The sequence below is a fragment of the Mustela erminea genome, chromosome 19 (assembly GCF_009829155.1).
Source record: "Mustela erminea isolate mMusErm1 chromosome 19, mMusErm1.Pri, whole genome shotgun sequence".
NCBI lineage: Eukaryota > Metazoa > Chordata > Mammalia > Carnivora > Mustelidae > Mustela > Mustela erminea.
In genome coordinates, this window is record NC_045632.1 from 757,940 (window position 1) to 776,161 (window position 18,222).

At 47.1% G+C, this 18,222-nt stretch overlaps 2 protein-coding genes and 1 long non-coding RNA gene across 8 annotated transcripts in view; 1 reads left to right on the forward strand and 2 right to left on the reverse strand.

Moving 5' to 3' along the window:
* Nucleotides 1-18,222, reverse strand: part of LOC116579471 (doublesex- and mab-3-related transcription factor C2-like) — an 84,834-nt gene that overhangs the window by 33,056 nt on the left and 33,556 nt on the right. The gene's annotated exons all lie outside the window — the stretch shown is intronic.
* Nucleotides 10,338-11,008, forward strand: LOC116579475. Its single transcript, XR_004281289.1, has 2 exons — nucleotides 10,338-10,919; nucleotides 10,972-11,008. It is a non-coding gene; the product is annotated as an uncharacterized LOC116579475 (long non-coding RNA).
* On the reverse strand, nucleotides 13,006-17,811 carry LOC116579474 (carcinoembryonic antigen-related cell adhesion molecule 21-like). Its single transcript, XM_032324908.1, is given in 5 exon segments — nucleotides 13,006-13,188; nucleotides 13,190-13,266; nucleotides 14,485-14,763; nucleotides 16,429-16,788; nucleotides 17,602-17,811. Coding segments are annotated over 5 exon segments (879 nt in total). The 5' UTR covers nucleotides 17,666-17,811; the 3' UTR covers nucleotides 13,006-13,089.

The window sequence follows — 18,222 nt, forward strand, 5'->3', positions numbered from 1 at the left end:
ATTAAGGTTAATAAGGCGATGAGAATGAGAAGCCCGAGAAGGAGATTTGGCCATAGCCCTCCTCCAAGCCAGGAACTTAACCATTCACTGAGAGAGAGAGAAGGATCTTGTAGGGCCTTAATTTGGGTGTTCAAATCCTTTATTATTCCTGTGACATTTTTGTGATAGTCTGGGATGTACACACAACATTCTGTCTTGATAATTGCACATGTGCCACCCTGGGCTGCTGTCAGGACATCTAAGGCCATCCTATTTTGTAGGACTGCCTTGCGTATCTGTGACACTTCGGTATTAAGTAGGGAGATGCTATTTAGTGAATCATTGAGTGCCTTTGTAGTGTATTTATTAAGGGCTTCTACATGCCACATGACATCCTCTAGTCCCGCAGATGGAACAAAAATGGATGCTAAATGATCATACCATTTAAAAACAGATCGTGTCCATCTTTGTTTCAAGTTGGGGAGATTAGCTGGAGTTGTAATGGTTTTAGTAATGCGCCCATGAATCCAGGCAAATCCTAAAGTACAGCGTCCTATCCACCCTGGAGGAAGCCAGGGTCACAGGTTGGTTCCACATATCCAGTGGGTTCCGTTTGGAGCTGGTCATCTGATGCCAGGTCGCCTTGCCCAGTCAGTAGCAAACCAGTCAGTAGCCTGGAGTACTATTACTTGGGAACACATTTCTAATGACAGCCATCCTAGATGTCGTGTGTTATTTGCCCAAGTATCATACATATGATTTCTTTGTTCCCAGCATAAAACTGCCTTTGACTGAGCTGTACAATCATGGGTGTGAGTCACAAATACATATCCCTGATTTGATATATGCCATCCTTAGTATAGTGATAAGGAGGGCTTTGGAACTTAGGCTCATATTTGATTGGGGCGTTATGGCTTGACAGCAATCCCCTTTCCTTCCAAATAGCTCCATGGGCATGTAGTACCAGGAAAGCATATTTGGAGTCAGTATAAATGTTAATTCTTAGGCTTTGGCAATTGCAAATTGCTAGTGAGCACTATGGCACACCTAGCTTATCTTATTTTTTTATGAAAACTATTGTCATCAGAAAACCAACTGTCATTCGTATTTTTAACAGGGGCATCTTAAATCTGGACAAATAGAGTAAGCAAGATCAATAACCTTTGAATATTTTTGCTCTATAGAGAAAGAAGTACAGTGGTCAGGTTCAGGCATACAGGTAACTAGGTTTAAAGTTTGACAGGTTTTAAGTATTATTTCTGGCATATCTGTTAGTGTAGCCCAGTATTTAATAAGTCGGCCTCCATCATCCATTGGTGGCCTTTGGCTTCTAAGACAAATCTGGACCTGATGTGACATCATTACAGTCAGGGACTGTCCCATAGTGAGCTTTGAGGCTCTTTTATGACGGCAGCTGTTCTAGGTTTCGCTAAAGCATCTATTTGCAATTGCACCTCAACAGAGGTGGCCGCTAAGATAAATATGACTAAGGGATGAAACCAATAAGACGACCTTGGAGTGGTCCAGCCTTAACAATATCCTGATTACAGAGGATCATTGTCAAGTGGGAGAAAACTTGTCAAGCGATAAGGGGAGTCCCCCATGCATCATACAATCCACTCATAAAGAAAGTGGGGTCATCCATTGTCTCCACAAGTCCATAGTTAATCCTATGGAGTGCAATAGGCTGGCTTTTAGGCAATTTCATTATCCCAGCCACACATAAGGTGTTAGTTAAGTTATACAATTGTAGGGGAATCAATCCCATTTTCCAGTTGTTTAATCATGTGTGAGGGGGTTCTGCTAATATCCCCACAAAATAAAAAAGCAAGAAGATCATCTAAATGAGCTATTGTGTAACTTCTCTGAAGTTTACCTCAAATTGTTTAGCTTAGGTAAACAAACATTTAAAGACAATCAAATCTAGAATTTAACATCCATAAAGGTGTGTTACTAAAACATAATTTTTCTCTCTAAAATAACCCTCATTTACAGAGATAGCCAAATCAGGACTAATTCACTTGTGAAACAAGTCCAGTTTTAACAAACTTGGCCTATTATTTACATAAGCTCAGCAAGAACAGTTGAGTGTGATCAATAGATCTTTTAGAATCCGCTTTGCTGGAACTTCTTATAAGGAATCTCTAGATTGAACTTTTAGTAGCCTCTCCGGGCCAGAAGCCAAGCTCTGTACTTGCCATCAGGCATGCCCGTAATACCTGTCGATTTGGGCGAGTTCCTCTTCTGAGACTCTGCAACCTACCAAAGAGTGACATTCTTTACTCACCTGGTGAGGCTGCTGGGAACTCTGTAAGCAAGGTATCAGGCCAACAGTCCCAAGGGGCTTTATGGCTCCAGGTTTCATAAAGTCAACCTTAGTTCCTTTAAACTGTCTGGTCATATCTGAGTCTTTTCAAATATGACATCCCAGTCAAAGCCTTGGTAAAATAACCAGTTTCCAATGGTGTCCTGTTACAAGGAGAACAGATTCTTATTGAACTTATGCAAATGACTGCTTGCCATGGAAGAATGCTTACTGAGACCTTTTGGTTTCAGAGGGTTCAGATAGAGAGAAAAGCTTGAATGCTTTGAGCACTTTTACAAATGAGCACTTATACATCTCTATAAGTTACAGATAACTAGGAGGAAGTATCCCTAGTCTGGAAGAGCGAACATTATAGAGAACCAGCAATGTTTAAAGTAAGACAAAACATTAAGAGACACAACATTATAATCTTTTAGTTCATTTAGTCCCATGTTACTAAATCTGGTGAATGCGGCTTTAGTCAGTTTTGGAAATTCTTACCCATTTCAGTTTTAGGATTTTCAAGTATATCAAATATCTGTATTTGTCCTGAAAGTCTTTTATAGGAATCTCCTTGAAGATAAAACTCATTTTACAAGAAAATTAAAACAATTATAAATGCCAAAAACTCAGAATGGATATGGTTAGAAACTGGTTTTTCTGGGAAGGCAAAGAGAAAACCATTTACATTTTCTTAACAGCAGATCAATTGATCTAAGAAACATTGTCCTTTTGAACAGAGACAATTTCAGTCTTGTACCAATGTACCTTTAAAACTCATTCATTTCGATCTTAGTCCATTCTGGACCATAGCTAAAATTCCTTTTCTGAAGATTTCCCTTCACAAACCTTCTACAACTTTCCTTTGCATTCAGGTTTTGTCCCAAGCCATTTCCTTCCAAACAACCATCTCATTTAGGACAAAAATTACCTTTTATCTTTAATAAAATGCATTTCCCTTCTTTAAATCTTTCTTACATATCATCTACTTTCCTGCAGAGTTTCCCTTATTTCCATCAGTCTTAGTTACACTAAGCAGAACTTTGTATTCTTAGAAACACCTTTAGTTATTAACCGATTGTGAAGTGTTACAACAGAATTCTTCAGGTGGCAATTTATGAATCAGTTAAGTGGAAAACAAATTTACCAACAGATTTAAATACTCTTAGTTTCTTTGCAGTAAGAAGTCAAAAGCACAAACCTACATCCAGTAATTAACGACTTAGCATTTTATCCTGTTTGGTTAAGACCTAGATGTCCACAATTTAATTCCATTTGTCATCCAAGCAAAACTTTAAAACTTTCAGGTTACCAAAGACTTTGAAAGTTAGTTCAGCAATTACCCATTAGAACTTTGAGACAGACAATTAACCATCAGTTTAGTCATTTCTTTGCTAACAAATTTTAACAAATAACACGAGCTTATTTGACCTTCAGTAAATTTTGAAGTTTCACATTTACTGCTGATAACTTAAAAGACATGTCTATCTTAATTAAACCAACAAACTTAACTTAATTCCAATACTGATTTACTTTCCACCTGGGCCACTCTACTTTGAATATTTACCTGAGACATGCGTGGGAAGATCTGGAGTGGGGGGTGTTAGGTCCAGGGGGTGCTCTTCTTGCTCCTTGACAGTGAAGGGAGAAGGAGCCGTGGTGCATGATCTAGAGGCTAGTCATGCAGGCTGCACGCACGTTGGTGCAGAAACAGGAGAAGGGGGAAACAGAAGAAACAAAGTGCTGCCAGGAGGCAGAGAAAAGATTCCCGGTTTTAGAGCTCATAAGGCCCAACAGAGGAGCAGACGCCATGCTTTCCCACCAGCAAGGGGGGGGGGGTTAAGCAGTCCAAGTCGGCCAGAGAACACAGGGAAACTTCCCCGAAACAAAGAGAGTTTCGGCAGCTGCTTGGGAATATTCCTTATAGTCTCTGTCTCGAGTTAGACTAACCCCAGTTGGCTCCAGTTATAGCCATTAACATGGGAAGTGAGTGAGGGAGAAGCCCCCACATCTATTAGGAGAAACAGAGAGAAATAAAGCCAGAGTCCCCTTTGCTAGGGATGTCCCAGCAACCTGGGTTTACTAGAAGAAGGCTTATTTACGTAATTACCATCCAATATGTCAGGAGAAAGTTTACTAGCTGACTCATTTGGGCAAACACATTCCGCAAAAGCCCCTTACTTGGGGTCCTGGTGCAGAGCAATGAAGGCCTAGGTATGAGCAATGAAGGTATCCTAGGTCCATTTGCTGTGTTTCCTGCAGAAATCTAACTGATAGATCCCACTGAGGCCATGCAGTGTTACAGGAGCTCAGTCCTTTCCTAAGTTTTGCAATCCAAATTATTTCCAGTGGGTTAAAAGGCACCCCACGGTAGAGTCCTTGGGAACTGAGGAAGCCTACTGAGGCCATGCTTCCAGAAAAGTAAAGAAGGTCCATTACCAAATCCCCCCTGACTCCTGGGTAGCGTCCCACGCAGGATATGTCAGAGGTTCCTGTGTGTCAAAAGCGACCAGAGGCGTCCCTCAAGATATCGCTATTGATCACCATCCTGCCTTCCCCGAGAAGGCATTCCTGCCATAAAAGGCCCTGGAGGGGTGCCGGCGTCCCTCCACTTCCCCATCGCATCCTAGGCTGCTGATGGGTGCCTGGTGAATGGACCAAAATGCTGTGCCATGCCATGCTCATTGTCTGTCCTGAAGACTGCATACTGTTTTGCCATTTTAACCCATGGAAATACTAGAAAAGTTTGGCAAGGGGAAATTACCCAATTTCATAGCTTTAAGCGGTTTGCAGACGACATTGACGAGAAACAGTAAAGACTGAAATCCATCATGGTCTAAGTGACATTCCAACACATGTGGTCCTTACAGCCAACTTCCCTAGGAAACGGTCCCCGGTTGCGTTTTAATTCAATCGGGTACTGGTTTCGGCCGGCTCCCAGTGGAGGTCTGGCGGCCAGAAGTGGCTAGACTGGGCATGTGGAGGGGATCACATTAGATCACTCAGGAGGAAACCTCACATGGGAGTCTTAAGATTGGCAGCCGTCCTGGTGACTTAGGTGGCTGTCCCGTGCCCAAGAGAGACAGCTTTCTATAAGAACAGGAACAGAGTGAGGCCATCAAGTTTCTGGGTCTTATTGCCATTCCGGCCCGGGTACTAGCTTACAGCCAAAAGGCAGACGCTCTCCTCCCCGTAGAGTAGCCACGGGCTAGAGGATTACAGCCTGAGCAATTGACATGCAAGTGTTCCAATAAGACCATACTCCTTGAAAAAGCCCTGGAATGAGAGTAAAGGAAAAGGGAAAGTACTCACCAATTTTGCACCGAAGCTCAGAGTCCAAATGTAAAGACTCATAAATCTCCTGCCTGGCTCGCCAAAAATGATGAAGTTTCAGAACCTAAGTCAGGTTCGGTGGGGTGAGGTTCGGAGCTGATGACTAAAGAAAGAATTCTTAAGACATCTTTGGTGCAAAATGGTGGTTTATTAAAGCATGGGGACAGGACCTGTGGGCAGGAAGAGCTGCTGCTGCCCCGGGTTGTGAGGAGTGGCTGGTTATATACACAGGAGTTGGGTAGGTGAGGACAAAGGGTTGTTCAGAAGGGCTATTGGGATAAAGAAGACTGTCAGGATATTGAAGGCCTGGTTACTATCAAGCCAAGGCCACTTTCCCTCTAATGAGGCACTAACATAAAGACAATTGGGAGTCTCCTGGTGGAATGTTACATTCCTGCTATCAAACGTCCTTGTTAGTGAGATTTAGGTTTTAAAAGAAATTTAACTTTATTTACATTTCCTTCTACCTCCATCTCCTTTGGTTTTTTATGGAGGGGAGGGTGACGTTAGGGCTTGAGGAACTGAGTTATGTATCTTTGGAAATTGGGCTATTGATAAGGTAACTTCTTTGTTGTAAATCTCAAGGACATTTGTAACCCAAGAGAGACTCCTGCCTTGCAGGACTGTGATCTCTGCAAGATAACCATGTGTTCTTCTTTTAGGGCAGTCAGGGGTGCCTGTGGAATGTCACACATATTATCAAGGGGAGTGGGTGGAGAGGGGGTGCAAGGCACCAGCCCCTGCTCCGTTCTCAGCCAGCCTCCTGCTCCCTCATCATGGTGGCACTTTGTTCTGTTCTTCACTGTCAGGAGACAAGAAGAGCGCTCCCTGGACCCAACACCCCCCCACTCCGGATCTTTCCACCTGGGTCTCAGGTAAACATTCGAAACAGAGTGGGCCCAGGTGGAACGTAAATCAGTATTTGAACTAAGTTAAGTTTGTCGGGTCAATTAGGATGACCATGTCTTTTGAGTTATCAGTAGTAAATGTGAGACTTCAGAGTTTTTACTTCAGGTCAAATAAGCTCGTGTTATTTGTTAAAATCTATTAGCAAAGAGATGACTGAACTGATGGTTAATTGTCTGTCTCAGAGTTTTAATGTGTAACTGTTAAAGTAGCTCTCACAGTCTTTGCTAACCTGAAACTTTAAACCAAATGGGTAAAATGCTAGAGCGCTGGTCGCGGGTTGCTGGAACTAGGTTTGTGCTTTTGAAATCTCTTAGTAAACATCTTTTGTGCTTAACTGAATTCTGTTGTAACAGCCCGGGGGCCACTGTCGGAGCTAGATCCATTCGTAAAGAATGGAAGGTGATGAGGGAGCAGGAGGCTGGCTGAGGACAAAGCAAAAGCTGGCGCCTTGCACCCCCTCTTCACCCGCTCCCCTCCATATGTGTAGCATTCCTCAGGCACCCCTGATCGCCATAAAACGATAAATAGTTAACTTGCAGGGATCGCAATCCTGGAGAACAGGAATCTCCCTTGCTCTGCAAGATGTCCTAGAGACCTAAACAGGGAGGTTACCTTATCAATAGCACAAATTTCCAGAGGCAAATAACTCTTGGTTCCTGAGGCCCTAATGTCCCCCTCCCACCATAAACTGGAGGAGACTGGAGTAGAAAGGAATGTAAATGATAGCCAGATCATAATGCCCCACCAAGAATCTCCCAATTATCTTGATGTTAATGCCTGACCTAAAGACGACATTGATCAGGCCATAAGGGCAAGGACTCCCCCTGGCACCTTGTAGGCCCTCCCTAGCATGTGAGAACTCTGTAGAAATCTCCCATTCCGTCACCACCTCCCCCAACCGTGGGGTATATAACATGCCCACCCTCACAACCCGGGGCAGCAGCTCTTCCTGCCCACGGGTCCTGTCCCCGTGCTTTAATAAACCACCATTTTGCACCAATGACGTCTTAAGAATTCTTTCTTTAGTCCTCGGCTCCGAACCTCCTCACCCCACTGAACCTGACTTAGGTTCTGGGACTTCATCAGAAGGGGAGACTGATTGCCTCCATTAGCCAGGGATACCCAAAGGGGGGGGGTGTCCAACTTATTTGAATCTGAAGAGTGCCTGACTGTGAATGTGTCTGTATGGCTCCACCGCTTCGGCTGAGTCTGAGCGGGTTGCACCCTGACACTCATGGAGCATCATAGGGCATCATAGGGCATAACTAATGGTCATCTACTCCACAGAGTAGCCTGGCCCGGGGTTTATATGGACAGACCTTAGCTAAGACCCTCCTAAGTTCCCACGAGGGATGCAAGCAGGACAGCATCTGAATGGTCCCCCTCCCTTTGGTCGCGATGTCATTCATGATGGGAGGGAAACCCAGAAAACTCACTATCTTGTTGGTGGGGGGGAGAGGAAAAACACTGGTATTTTCACTCTGTTTAAAAGGGCAAAGTTTTCTTAGGTTAATTGATCTGTTAAAAAAAATGGAAATGGTTTTCTCTTTGCCTGCCCAGAGTTGTAAATGAGTCTTTTGACTCATAAGCCTTTTCCTAGATATGCTAAGTTACTCAGAGAGTACTGGTGAACCAAGGATAAACCTTGCATTACATTTGGGTAACCGCCCTAAAGGAAATTCCTATGGGAGACGTTCAGGACAAATACAAGTCTTCAAAATCCTGGGAACTGAAATGGGTAAGAATTTACGGAAGTAAGGGCTACATTCGGACTCAACCAGAATTAGTAACATGGGATTAGATGAACTGAAGGAAATTGTAATGTGTCCCTTAATGTTTTGTCTTATTTTAAACATGACTGGTTCTGTCTATAATGTTTGCTCCTCTAGACTAGAGAAACTTTTTCTTAAGTTAATCTGTAACTTATAGAGATGCAAAAGTGCTCATTTGTAAACGAATCAAGGCATTCAACTTTTCTCTCAATCTGAACCCTCTGAAACCAAAAGGTCTCAGTGAGTATTCTTTCTTTCATGGCAATCAGTCATTTGCATAAGCTCAATAAGAATCTGTTCTCCTTGTGACAGGACATTATTGGAAACACGGGTTACTTTACCAAGGCTTTGACTGGGATGTCATATTTGAAAAGACTCAGATATGACCAGACAGCTTAAAGGAACTAAGGTTGACTTTATGAAACCTGGAGTCATAAAGCCCTTTGGAACTGTTGGCCTGATAGCTTGCTTACAGAGTTCCCAACAGCCTCACCAGGTGCGTAAAGAATGTCACTCCTTGGTAGGTGCAGAGCCTCCGAAAGAAGAATTCGCCCAAGTCTACTGGAATTGCAGGCATGTCTGATGGCAAGTATGTGGCTTGGCTTCTGGCCCGGAGAGGCTACTAAAAGTTCAACCTAGAGATTCCTTATAAGAAGTTCCAGCAAAGCAGATTCTAAAAGATGTATACAATCACACTTACTGTTCTTGCTGAGCTTATGTAAATAATTAGGCCAAGTTTGTTAAAACCGGACTTGTTTTTCAAGTGAATTAGTCTTGATTTGGCTATTTCTGGAAACAAGGGTTATCTTAGAGAGAAAAATTGGTTTTAATAACACACCTTTATGGATGTTAAATTCTAGATTTGGTTGTCTTCAAATGTTTGTTTACCTTAGCTAGGTAACTTGAGGGAAACTTCAGAGTAGTTGCACGATAGCTCGGGTAGATGATCTTGCCTTTGCCAATCAGTTTCAGTCAGGAAACTTCATAAAATTGAAAGATTTGAAAGAATCTGAGTTAGTGGGAATAGTGGAAATAGCCGCTGAGGACTATGGGTCATGCTTGCGGGGGGCGAGACCTGTCTTACAGACTGTGCAGGAACAGGGTATCAGGTGTCAGCAACAAAAGCACAGCTTTGTCAGAGCCACGCCACTTACTTAGGCTTCGATCTCCAAGACGAGTTTCTTGGGACGGTGGACTACTGCAGGCTGTGGATACCGCGGTTCGCGGAGATGGTGCGACCTCTCTACGAACTGACTAAGGGAGGTTTGACTCAGACTCTGGGGCCTTGGCAAAGGCCAGTAGCCTATCTTAGCAAGAAACTCGATCCAGTAGTGGCTGGGGTCACCCCTTGCCTCTGCATAATTGCTGCCACGGCCCTCCTGGTCAAGGATGCAAGCAACTTGACTTTGGGTCAAAATCTCATCTTGGCCACCACCCATGCTATCAAGGGCCTTCTCCGGACTCCACCAGACTGGTGGATGACAAACGCCCAAGTGACGGGGTATCAGGCCCTCCTCTTCAACGAACCCAAAGTGACGTTCTGGCCCCGGCGGTGCTAAATCCAGCCATGTTGCTGCCAGAGGAACTGACTGACCACATGACTGTGGGGAGGTCCTAACCCAGGTCACAGGAATAAGGCCGGATCTCAGAGACACTCCCCTCCTGGAGGCAGAGATAAGACTCTGTTCACAGACGGGAGTAGGTACGTGGTCGATGGAAAGAGGTATGCGGGGGCTGCAGTGGTTCTCCTGAGCAGGAACTCTGGATGAAAGCCCTGCCACACAGAACCTCGGTGCAAAAAGCGGAGCTTGTCGCATTCACCAAGACACTACAGATGGTCAAGGGTAAGACCGCCAACATCTATACGGATGGTAGGCTGGGTAGAGGCTTTTTTTCTGCCAAACATGAGATGGTAGGAGTGGTAGCTAAAAAGCTAGTAGAGGTTTGGGTTATCTCTCGATTTGGGTCAGAAAACGGCCCTGCATTTGTGAGTTCAGTCTCACAGGCATTGGCCAAGGCTGCGGGCACTAATTGGAAACTACATTGTGCCTACCGGCCCCAGAGCTCTGGGCAAGGAGAGAGAATGAAGCATACTCTCAAAGAGACCTTGGCAGAGCTAATTCTGGAGGCTGGCGATGGATGGGTGGATCTCTTTCCTTTCCCCCTCCTCAAGGCACGATGTACTCCCTGCTTAAACAAGGTGACCCCATTTGAAATAATGTTCAAGAGACACCCCCCTGCTCTGCCCTCGGCTACAAGAGGTTGTCCTAGCAGAAATGACTGATCAGTCTGTACTCCAGTCACTGCAGGCATTGCAGTCTGTCTTGGAAGGACTCGCCAACCCAGGGATTTGGTTTGGATGCGCTGCCGCCAAGTGGGAGGCTTGGAGCCTCGCTGGAAGGGACCATTTACTGTCATCCCGACCACCCTCATGGTGGTGAAAGTAGAAGGCCTCACTCAGGGCCTGGATTCACGTGGGTCATGTCAAATGAGCCAAGGACGAGGTTGCTTCCAGAAGTGGATGCCGCTGCCAGTGGACCCCGCCGATCATGGACTAAAGCTAAGACTCAAAAAACAATAAGTTCATTGAGTTCATTGTTGCTCCTATTGTTAAAATATAGGTGGGAGGTGACAAATAAAAAATCTTATTTGTGATGTTTAAAAAAAAAATAGGTGGGAAATATAGACAATTAGGGCTTGACATACTATTTCTAAAAAGAGGGGACTCTGCATGGCCCTAAGAGAGAAATGCTGTTTTTGGGTAAATCACACTGGAGTCATTAAAAGGGACATAGAATTGGCTGAAAAGTCAAAGATTTGACTAATCTTCAAAGAAAAGTGGGGACTGTAAGGGCCTATTCAGCCAGAGCAGCCCCACCCCGGTTGAACTGCCATTTTGTTGTAAAACTTAATTTGACTTTGCCCCCCCACCCACCCACCGGGGGAACTTATTAAAAAGCAAGTCCCAGAAAACAGTCTCAGGTAACAAAGTTCAAGTACAAGGGTGGGTCAGGCCATGTGGAGGTATTCAATCAGTGGGGGCGCACACTGTCTCCTAGTTACCAAGGAGTATGGGCCCCGCCCTTTGGGAATCTTTTGACACCAATTCTAACCAAAGTGTGATAGGCTGGTTCAAACCTTACTAGGGTAAATTGTAATTCAGTTGGTCACCTAGCATGACTGTGCAGCTTTCTCTGTGTGTTACAATCTCATTGGCCACCTGTGTGTGGCCAGGCCCAACCACATGGCCTTTGCTTTATAAGGTTAGTCTGGAAAGCAGGGAGTCGTCGTCCTCTCTATAAGGGGTGGCCCCAACTGATCTGTTTGACGGTTGGTTTGATTCTTGATGCTTGGCACGAAATAAAGCTTTGCTTGACTTTCGCTTTGTATCAGTCTCGCTCCTTTAATCCTGGACCCATTATTGGGGTACCCATTTTTGGGGGGACCCAACACACCTAAAACGAACAGTAGACTGTATGTCAACTAACTGGAATTTATTTTATTTTTAAGGATTTTATTGTTGATTTGAGAGAGAAAGGGAGAGGGAGGAAGGACAAGCAGGGGGAGAGAGAGGCAGAGGGAGAAGTAGACTCCCTGCGGAGCTACACAGGAGGCTGGATCCCAGGACCCTGGGATCATGACCTGAACCAAAGTAGACGCTTAACTGAATGAGCCACTCAGGCACCCCTGTTTCATTTTTAAAATTTTAAAGATTTGTTTTTGAGAGCAAGGGAAGAGGGGAGGGCCAGAGGGAGAGGATCTCCAGCAGATTCCCCCTTAAGCACGGAGCCCCTCGAGGGGCTCAATCCCATGTCCCTGATATCACGACCCAACGGACCAGTAAGGAGACTGGCAACCAACTGAGCCTCCTAGGCATACCAGCTAACTGGAATTTAAATAAAAACCTAAAAAACGTGCCCACTGATTTACTTTTATGTCACTAAAATAGTTACACTGGCATAAGATCTAGACAACTAACTAGGAGGTTCCTCTTGATATGATGTATATAAAATGCAAGAAGGATTCTTCCCTCAAGAAATATAACCTGAAATTTATTTAAGCTTTGAGATTCATTTTCCAATTTGTAGGAAATACAGGTTTTGGAGAAGTAACTGAAATGACACCATAAGGAAACAGTCAGGATGTGGGTGTTCTACAAGACAACAGGTCTGCTCTGGTGGTTTCTGCAGAGTCTGTATCATGGAAAAAACTGAGGGGGTAAGAGGACTGTTACAGTATGAACAGTGTTGCTTACTGAATCTTCAAAAATCAAACAAACCCATGTATCTAGCAGCTAGATCAGACAACAGAACATTGCTGGCACCCTAGAAGTTGTTGCTCTCTTCCACTTATAAATGTCTTATGTTAAAGATTTATTTATTTATTTATTTGAGAAAGGGGAGGGGCAGTGGGAGAGGGAGAGAAATCCTCAAGCAGACTCCCTGCTGAGCACAGGGCCGACATAGGGATCAGTCCCAGGACCCTGAGATCATGACCTGAGCCACAATCAAAGGCCAGCTGCCTAACTCACTGAGTCACCCCAGGTGCCCCCCATTTATAAATTTCTGATGTTGAATCACCATTGCTTTGCTGGTACAATTGGAACTTAGTTGCGGTGTACTGTCTTACTCTATACACTGTTGGATTTCGTTTGAGAATACCTTATTTAGTATTTTTGCTTCTCTGTTCATGAGTATGATACTTTTATCTTTTTGTACTTTTGTTGTTCCTATTTCAATTTAAAGGTTCTACTAACCTCAGAATGAGTTGGAGCAATATTCCTTCTCTATTCTATGTATGAATTTGTATGATTTTGAGATGATCAGTCTTGAAAATTCTGTGGAACTCTGACAAAACTGTGTGGAGCAGGAGACACTCCAGGAGGGAACTATAGTGCCAGTCCAACCAGGACCCCGATTGCAATGCCAATGATGGACCCCACAGGGAGGCCTGTGGAGCTTCTTCCATCTGAAATAAAAAGAAAAAGGGAGGAGAATGAGTCTGAAGTCAAATATGTGGAAACCAGGAGTGGCCATGTGGGAAGGGCCTAGTTAGGGAGGAAGGAAAGGCCACTGAGGTCTGGGTGGCATGTGTGTTGTCACCACAGTGTCCCCATCCCCTTGGTTGCTGCATCATTTCTGTTCCTCACAGTGAAACTCTGGACTTCCTTTAATTTTCACATTTTCTCCCCACCCATGGGGGCCAAGGACAGAATCCCGTTTATTTTCCTCTCAGGTTATGCCTCTTCCTCATGTCTTCTGTTCCATCCTCATTAATGGTCTTAGAGGGAGGCCCTTACCTGTCCACTCAACACTGATTAAGGAGAATAACACCAGCTGACTGCGTTCGAGGTCTGCTCTGTGCCAGGCAAGAGGGGAATATTTATGTTGACTCATCTGCTGCTTCCCTGCCCACGAGGGGCCAGGTGTCACACCCACTGTGCACAATGAGCAACTCAGTGTGTAAAGGGCTTCACTAATGAACAACTGAGTGTTTAAAGCGAGTACTATAATCAGTAAACCAGTGAAGGTCAGAGAGCTGGAACGTGATCAGACAACACTCATCCCAGTTCCCCGAGACATTACAGCTGGCAACAAAAATGTTAATAACCAAAGGACAATTGTTGCTAAATTTGACTGAGCCCCGAGTCTGAGTGTGACGCTGTCTCTGGATTTCATCTCATGAACTCATACTAACTATACTAACTACTCTCACAACTTCCCTGAGATCCAGCTGTTCCTTCCAGTTTTAGAGAAGAGGAAAATGAGGTTCAGGGGGTTGAACGTCTTGCCCCAGTTCTAACTGGTACAAATCAGAACCAAGATGCTAACAAGATTCATCTGATTCTGGGGAATTTTTTTTTTTTAAAGATTTTATTTATTTATTTGACAGAGAGAGATCACAAGTAGGCAGAGAGGCAGGCAGAGAGAGAGAGGAGGAAACAGGCTCCCCGCTGAGCAGAGAGCCCGATGCGGGATTCGATCCCAGGACCCTGAGATCATGACCTGAGCCGAAGGCAGCGGCTTAACCCACTGAGCCACCCAGGCGCCCTGATTCTGGGGAATTTTATCCACATTGCCCTAGAGGCCCGGAAGGAGGCTCCCACCTCCTGCAGGCCGCCACCCATTTCACGCCGCCTGCCATGAAATATTAGGGAGGAAGGGGGAGAGTTTGAGGGTCACTCACAGCTCACAGCCAGCCTCACAGGGTCACTTTTCCTGGAACCGCCTGGGTTGGAGACCTCACACTGGTAATTCCCGGCATCCTCCTTCCTGACAGGGCGTATGGTGAGGGTGCTGTTGTCCTGGGACAGTGTCATCCTCTCCGTGAGCTTTAGACTCTGGCCATTGAAGAGCCACCCGATAGAGACCCCAGGGTTATTTGTGGAGCAGGTCAGGGCCACAGAGTCCTTGTCTTCTGTGACTGTGGTGTTGCTGGCATGGAGAGCGGGCTGGGCCAACGGCTCTGCAGGGAAACCCAGAAAGCGGCTTAATGAGAATGGGCCTGGTCCCTGGTCCCTGGGGCCTGGGGCTAAGCTTCCTCTGAGGTGCCAGCCAGTTGGAGGGCCCCAGACAGCTCTGTGAAGGTGTCCCAGAGGATGACCCTGCTGTCTGCAGAACGATGAATGTCTGTGTTCAGGTGATGATCTGCAAGGAGAGGGCTGTCCCTCACACTCTGACCCTTAGGTTCCCTCTGGCCCTTAGTCATGTGTCTGCTCCACCCAGACATCACGGTGGCATCAGCACCATGAACCTCTAGCTCGTGTGGCCAGCAGCCTTGGTATCGTGAACAAGAGCTGAGACCAATGACCAGCAGAAAGCGAGGGGATGAGCAGGGGGCAGGGGAGCTGAGGGAATGAATGACCCATCATCTCTTCAGAGAGGCACTCTGGGTGCAGGATCCTAGGAGGTCTGACCACCAGGCTCTCTGCCCTTGTTGGGAGAAACTCCCACACCCTTCCCTCCTTCCTTCCCCAACAAAAGCAACTGAGTTTCCTACATGTGGACCCTGGGCTGGTTTTAGGGGCATCATGGGGAGCAGAAGGCTAGTCCTTTCCCTGACACTCCAGTGGGAGGGACAGGAAGACAGCAGGAAACAATCAGATCTCAAGTCTAGAACAGGGAGGTGAGGCTCGGGCATCTGAGGGGCGGCCAGCTCGTTCTGACAAAGGGTGTTGGGTTCCAGAGCAAACATGGAGGGAGCCTCTGTTTGCTCTCACCGCCCACACCAGCATCCCTCCCTCTGATGGTGGAGAGGACGGGGCTGTGTCTGCACACAGAACCGGGGTCACTCCCATATGCTGCTCCTCAGTCTGTGTGACCCTGATTCAGTGACTGTATCTCCCTGTGCCTTGGTTTCCCCTTAATGCACCAGGAATAATGATAAATGACCTCTACTTGCCAGGCCTGTGAATTATCCTTTAAACAACCACAAATACCTGACCCAAATTTGGGCTATAGAAGCTGGCCAATCAAACGGCAACTGTTAACTACTTTGCTCCGCTAAAGAAGGTTCTCTGGGCCTGATTCTTGGTGGAGGAGGATGGCCAAGAGTGTCTCACTGCTCTGTTCCTCCCTGGCGGTGCTGCCCTTCCTCTGGGGTCCCCCAAGTCCTCCAGAGAAGTTGGCTAATGGACTGGGGGCTTTTTAGGTCTGTGCTGTCCATGCTGAGCCTCAGGTGAAGGACCAGGCTTGGCCCCTCCCCCGATGTGGCTCTTGAGACTGAACCCTGGTGGTTACCACCTCAGGCAGCCAGAAATGGTTGTTCCCAGTCAGCTCTGCCCAGGAGCCCCAACCCCATCCCGGCACAGATGCCCCAGGGTCACTAGAGTCAGGAACCCTGAGACAGTGGTCTGGGCTGAGCTCTGGTGACAATATCAGGGACCCCCAACCTTGGCCCTGACTGACCCTGCAGAGTCTTTCTCAGATGATCCCAGAGTCTGGATTCCAGGAAAGGAATTCCAATCTTAGGAAGTTAGTTTCCACTGTGTGTCCTGCACTAAATGCTGGAACCCTCCCCCAACACGGGACATAATGCAGAGGGGGAAAGAGGCCCAGTCCCAGCCTGTTCATCCTGTGTGAAGCAGGAATTCACCCCACCCCGCACCAGAGGTGAGAGGGAATTACTCACTGAATACGCGGACCTGTCCAGTTACTTCTGCCGTGTCATAAGTTCTATTTATGATTTGTAGGATGTAGACTCCTGTGTCCTTCAGGGTGATGTTCCGGAAGAGCAGGGATCCGTTGGGGTACACTGTCTCTCTGTCGCTGTGTGCAGGTCCTAGAATAGTTTTTTGTGTATCTACTACATATGATACAATACGACGGTTCTCCTCTGTTGTGGCCCCTTTGAACCAGCTGAAGTGTCCAGTATACCGAGGCAGATTGTGGACTTGCAGAAGGACGTCCTTCCCTTCGGTAGCACTGGGCGGCACGGACTCCACAGTGACTTGGGCAGTGGTGGGCGGGTTCCAGAGGGTTAAGAGCGAGACTAGGAGGGAAGGGAGCAGACGGATCAGGGTCTGGACCTGGGTGTCGGAGGGAAAGCTGGGGCCCTGCAGACGGAGCAGGTCCGCATCCCCTAGCCCCCTAGCCTCGGGGTGTGTGTGTGTGTGAGTGTGCACGGGTATCTGTGTGTCTGTGTGTGTCTCTGCTGGTCAAGGTCAGCGGCATGACCGCACTGCTTCATCTCTGAACTTACTTCCTCTGTTTGGAACAACTTCCTCCCATGTCTGTGGCTCACTCCCTCACTGCCCTCAGATACCTGCTCATGCTCAGGGGGTCCTCGGGAGAGACCTGCCCTGACCGCCTCCTCTGAAGATACTCTCTCTCCACGTCCTGACCTTTCCCTGTTCTGTTCCCTTCATGATGCTTGTCAGAACCTGACCTCACATTCTAGACGTCTTTGTCCCCACAGAAGTGAGCCTGGGGAGCAGGGACTCGTCTGATGTGTGCTGTACCCCCGTGGTGGGGCAGGCGGCAAATACCGGGGCTGAATAAATTGTCCCCAGGGCCCTCCAAGTCTGGCGCTTGTCAAGATCTCAGGTTGGTGGGAAGGGACAGCAGTTAGGGTCCCTGGTTGTTGTTATCATCAGTTTTCCAAATTCAGTGCTCAGTGATGAGTAACTTGGGGAACAGCCCGTGGGTCACCACCTCCAGATTCTGAGATAGTCCTGTCGCTGAGCGGCTCCCCCAGTCCTGCCCTGCTCCCTTGTCCCCTCTCAGAGCCCTGTCCTCCCTGGAGACCCCAGCCAGCCTTTCTCTCCCATCCTCCCACTCCCTCCCAGGGAACTGTCCCTCTCACCTGCCAGCAGGAGGTCCTGCCAGGGGACCCGTCCTCCTCGGGGAAGGGCCGAAGGGGGCTCCATGGTGCCCGCTGCCCGCTCTGTCCCTCCCTCGGTGAGAAGAGATTCTTTTCCAGAAACGCTCAGGAGGGGTACTGGTGTCCTAATGTACCTGGCCTGCCTTCCTTCCTGCCTTTCTATGGTGCTGCACCCGGGGCAGGAAATATGGGCTGGGTCACATGGGCAGGGGCGGGGATTCTGCAAGGGTCCCGCCCCTCTCCTCCTCTACCTCTTACTCCCCTCCCCACCTTCCCCACTTCCTTGTCCCCTACTTTCTTTTTCATTTCTGTCTACATTTCCGTTCTGCGGCAACTGCTGCGGCCTCTCCCTCTTCAAGTGTGATTTCCCAGCTATTTGGGGAGTGCGCACTTGCCCTTATTTGGACAAGCACAAGCTTGTGGCATGGGGTCTAGAGACCGACACAGATTGGGGTTAAGGTACAGGGTCAGCACCCCCACAGCTCTCTCTCCTCCCCTTGTGGCTTTCCCCTTCGGAGCAGGAGCCTGGGGGCTGCCTCAGGAGCTCCTGTCACTGGGATGTCACCCCAACTGTGCGCTGGAATCACCTGTGGAATTGTATCA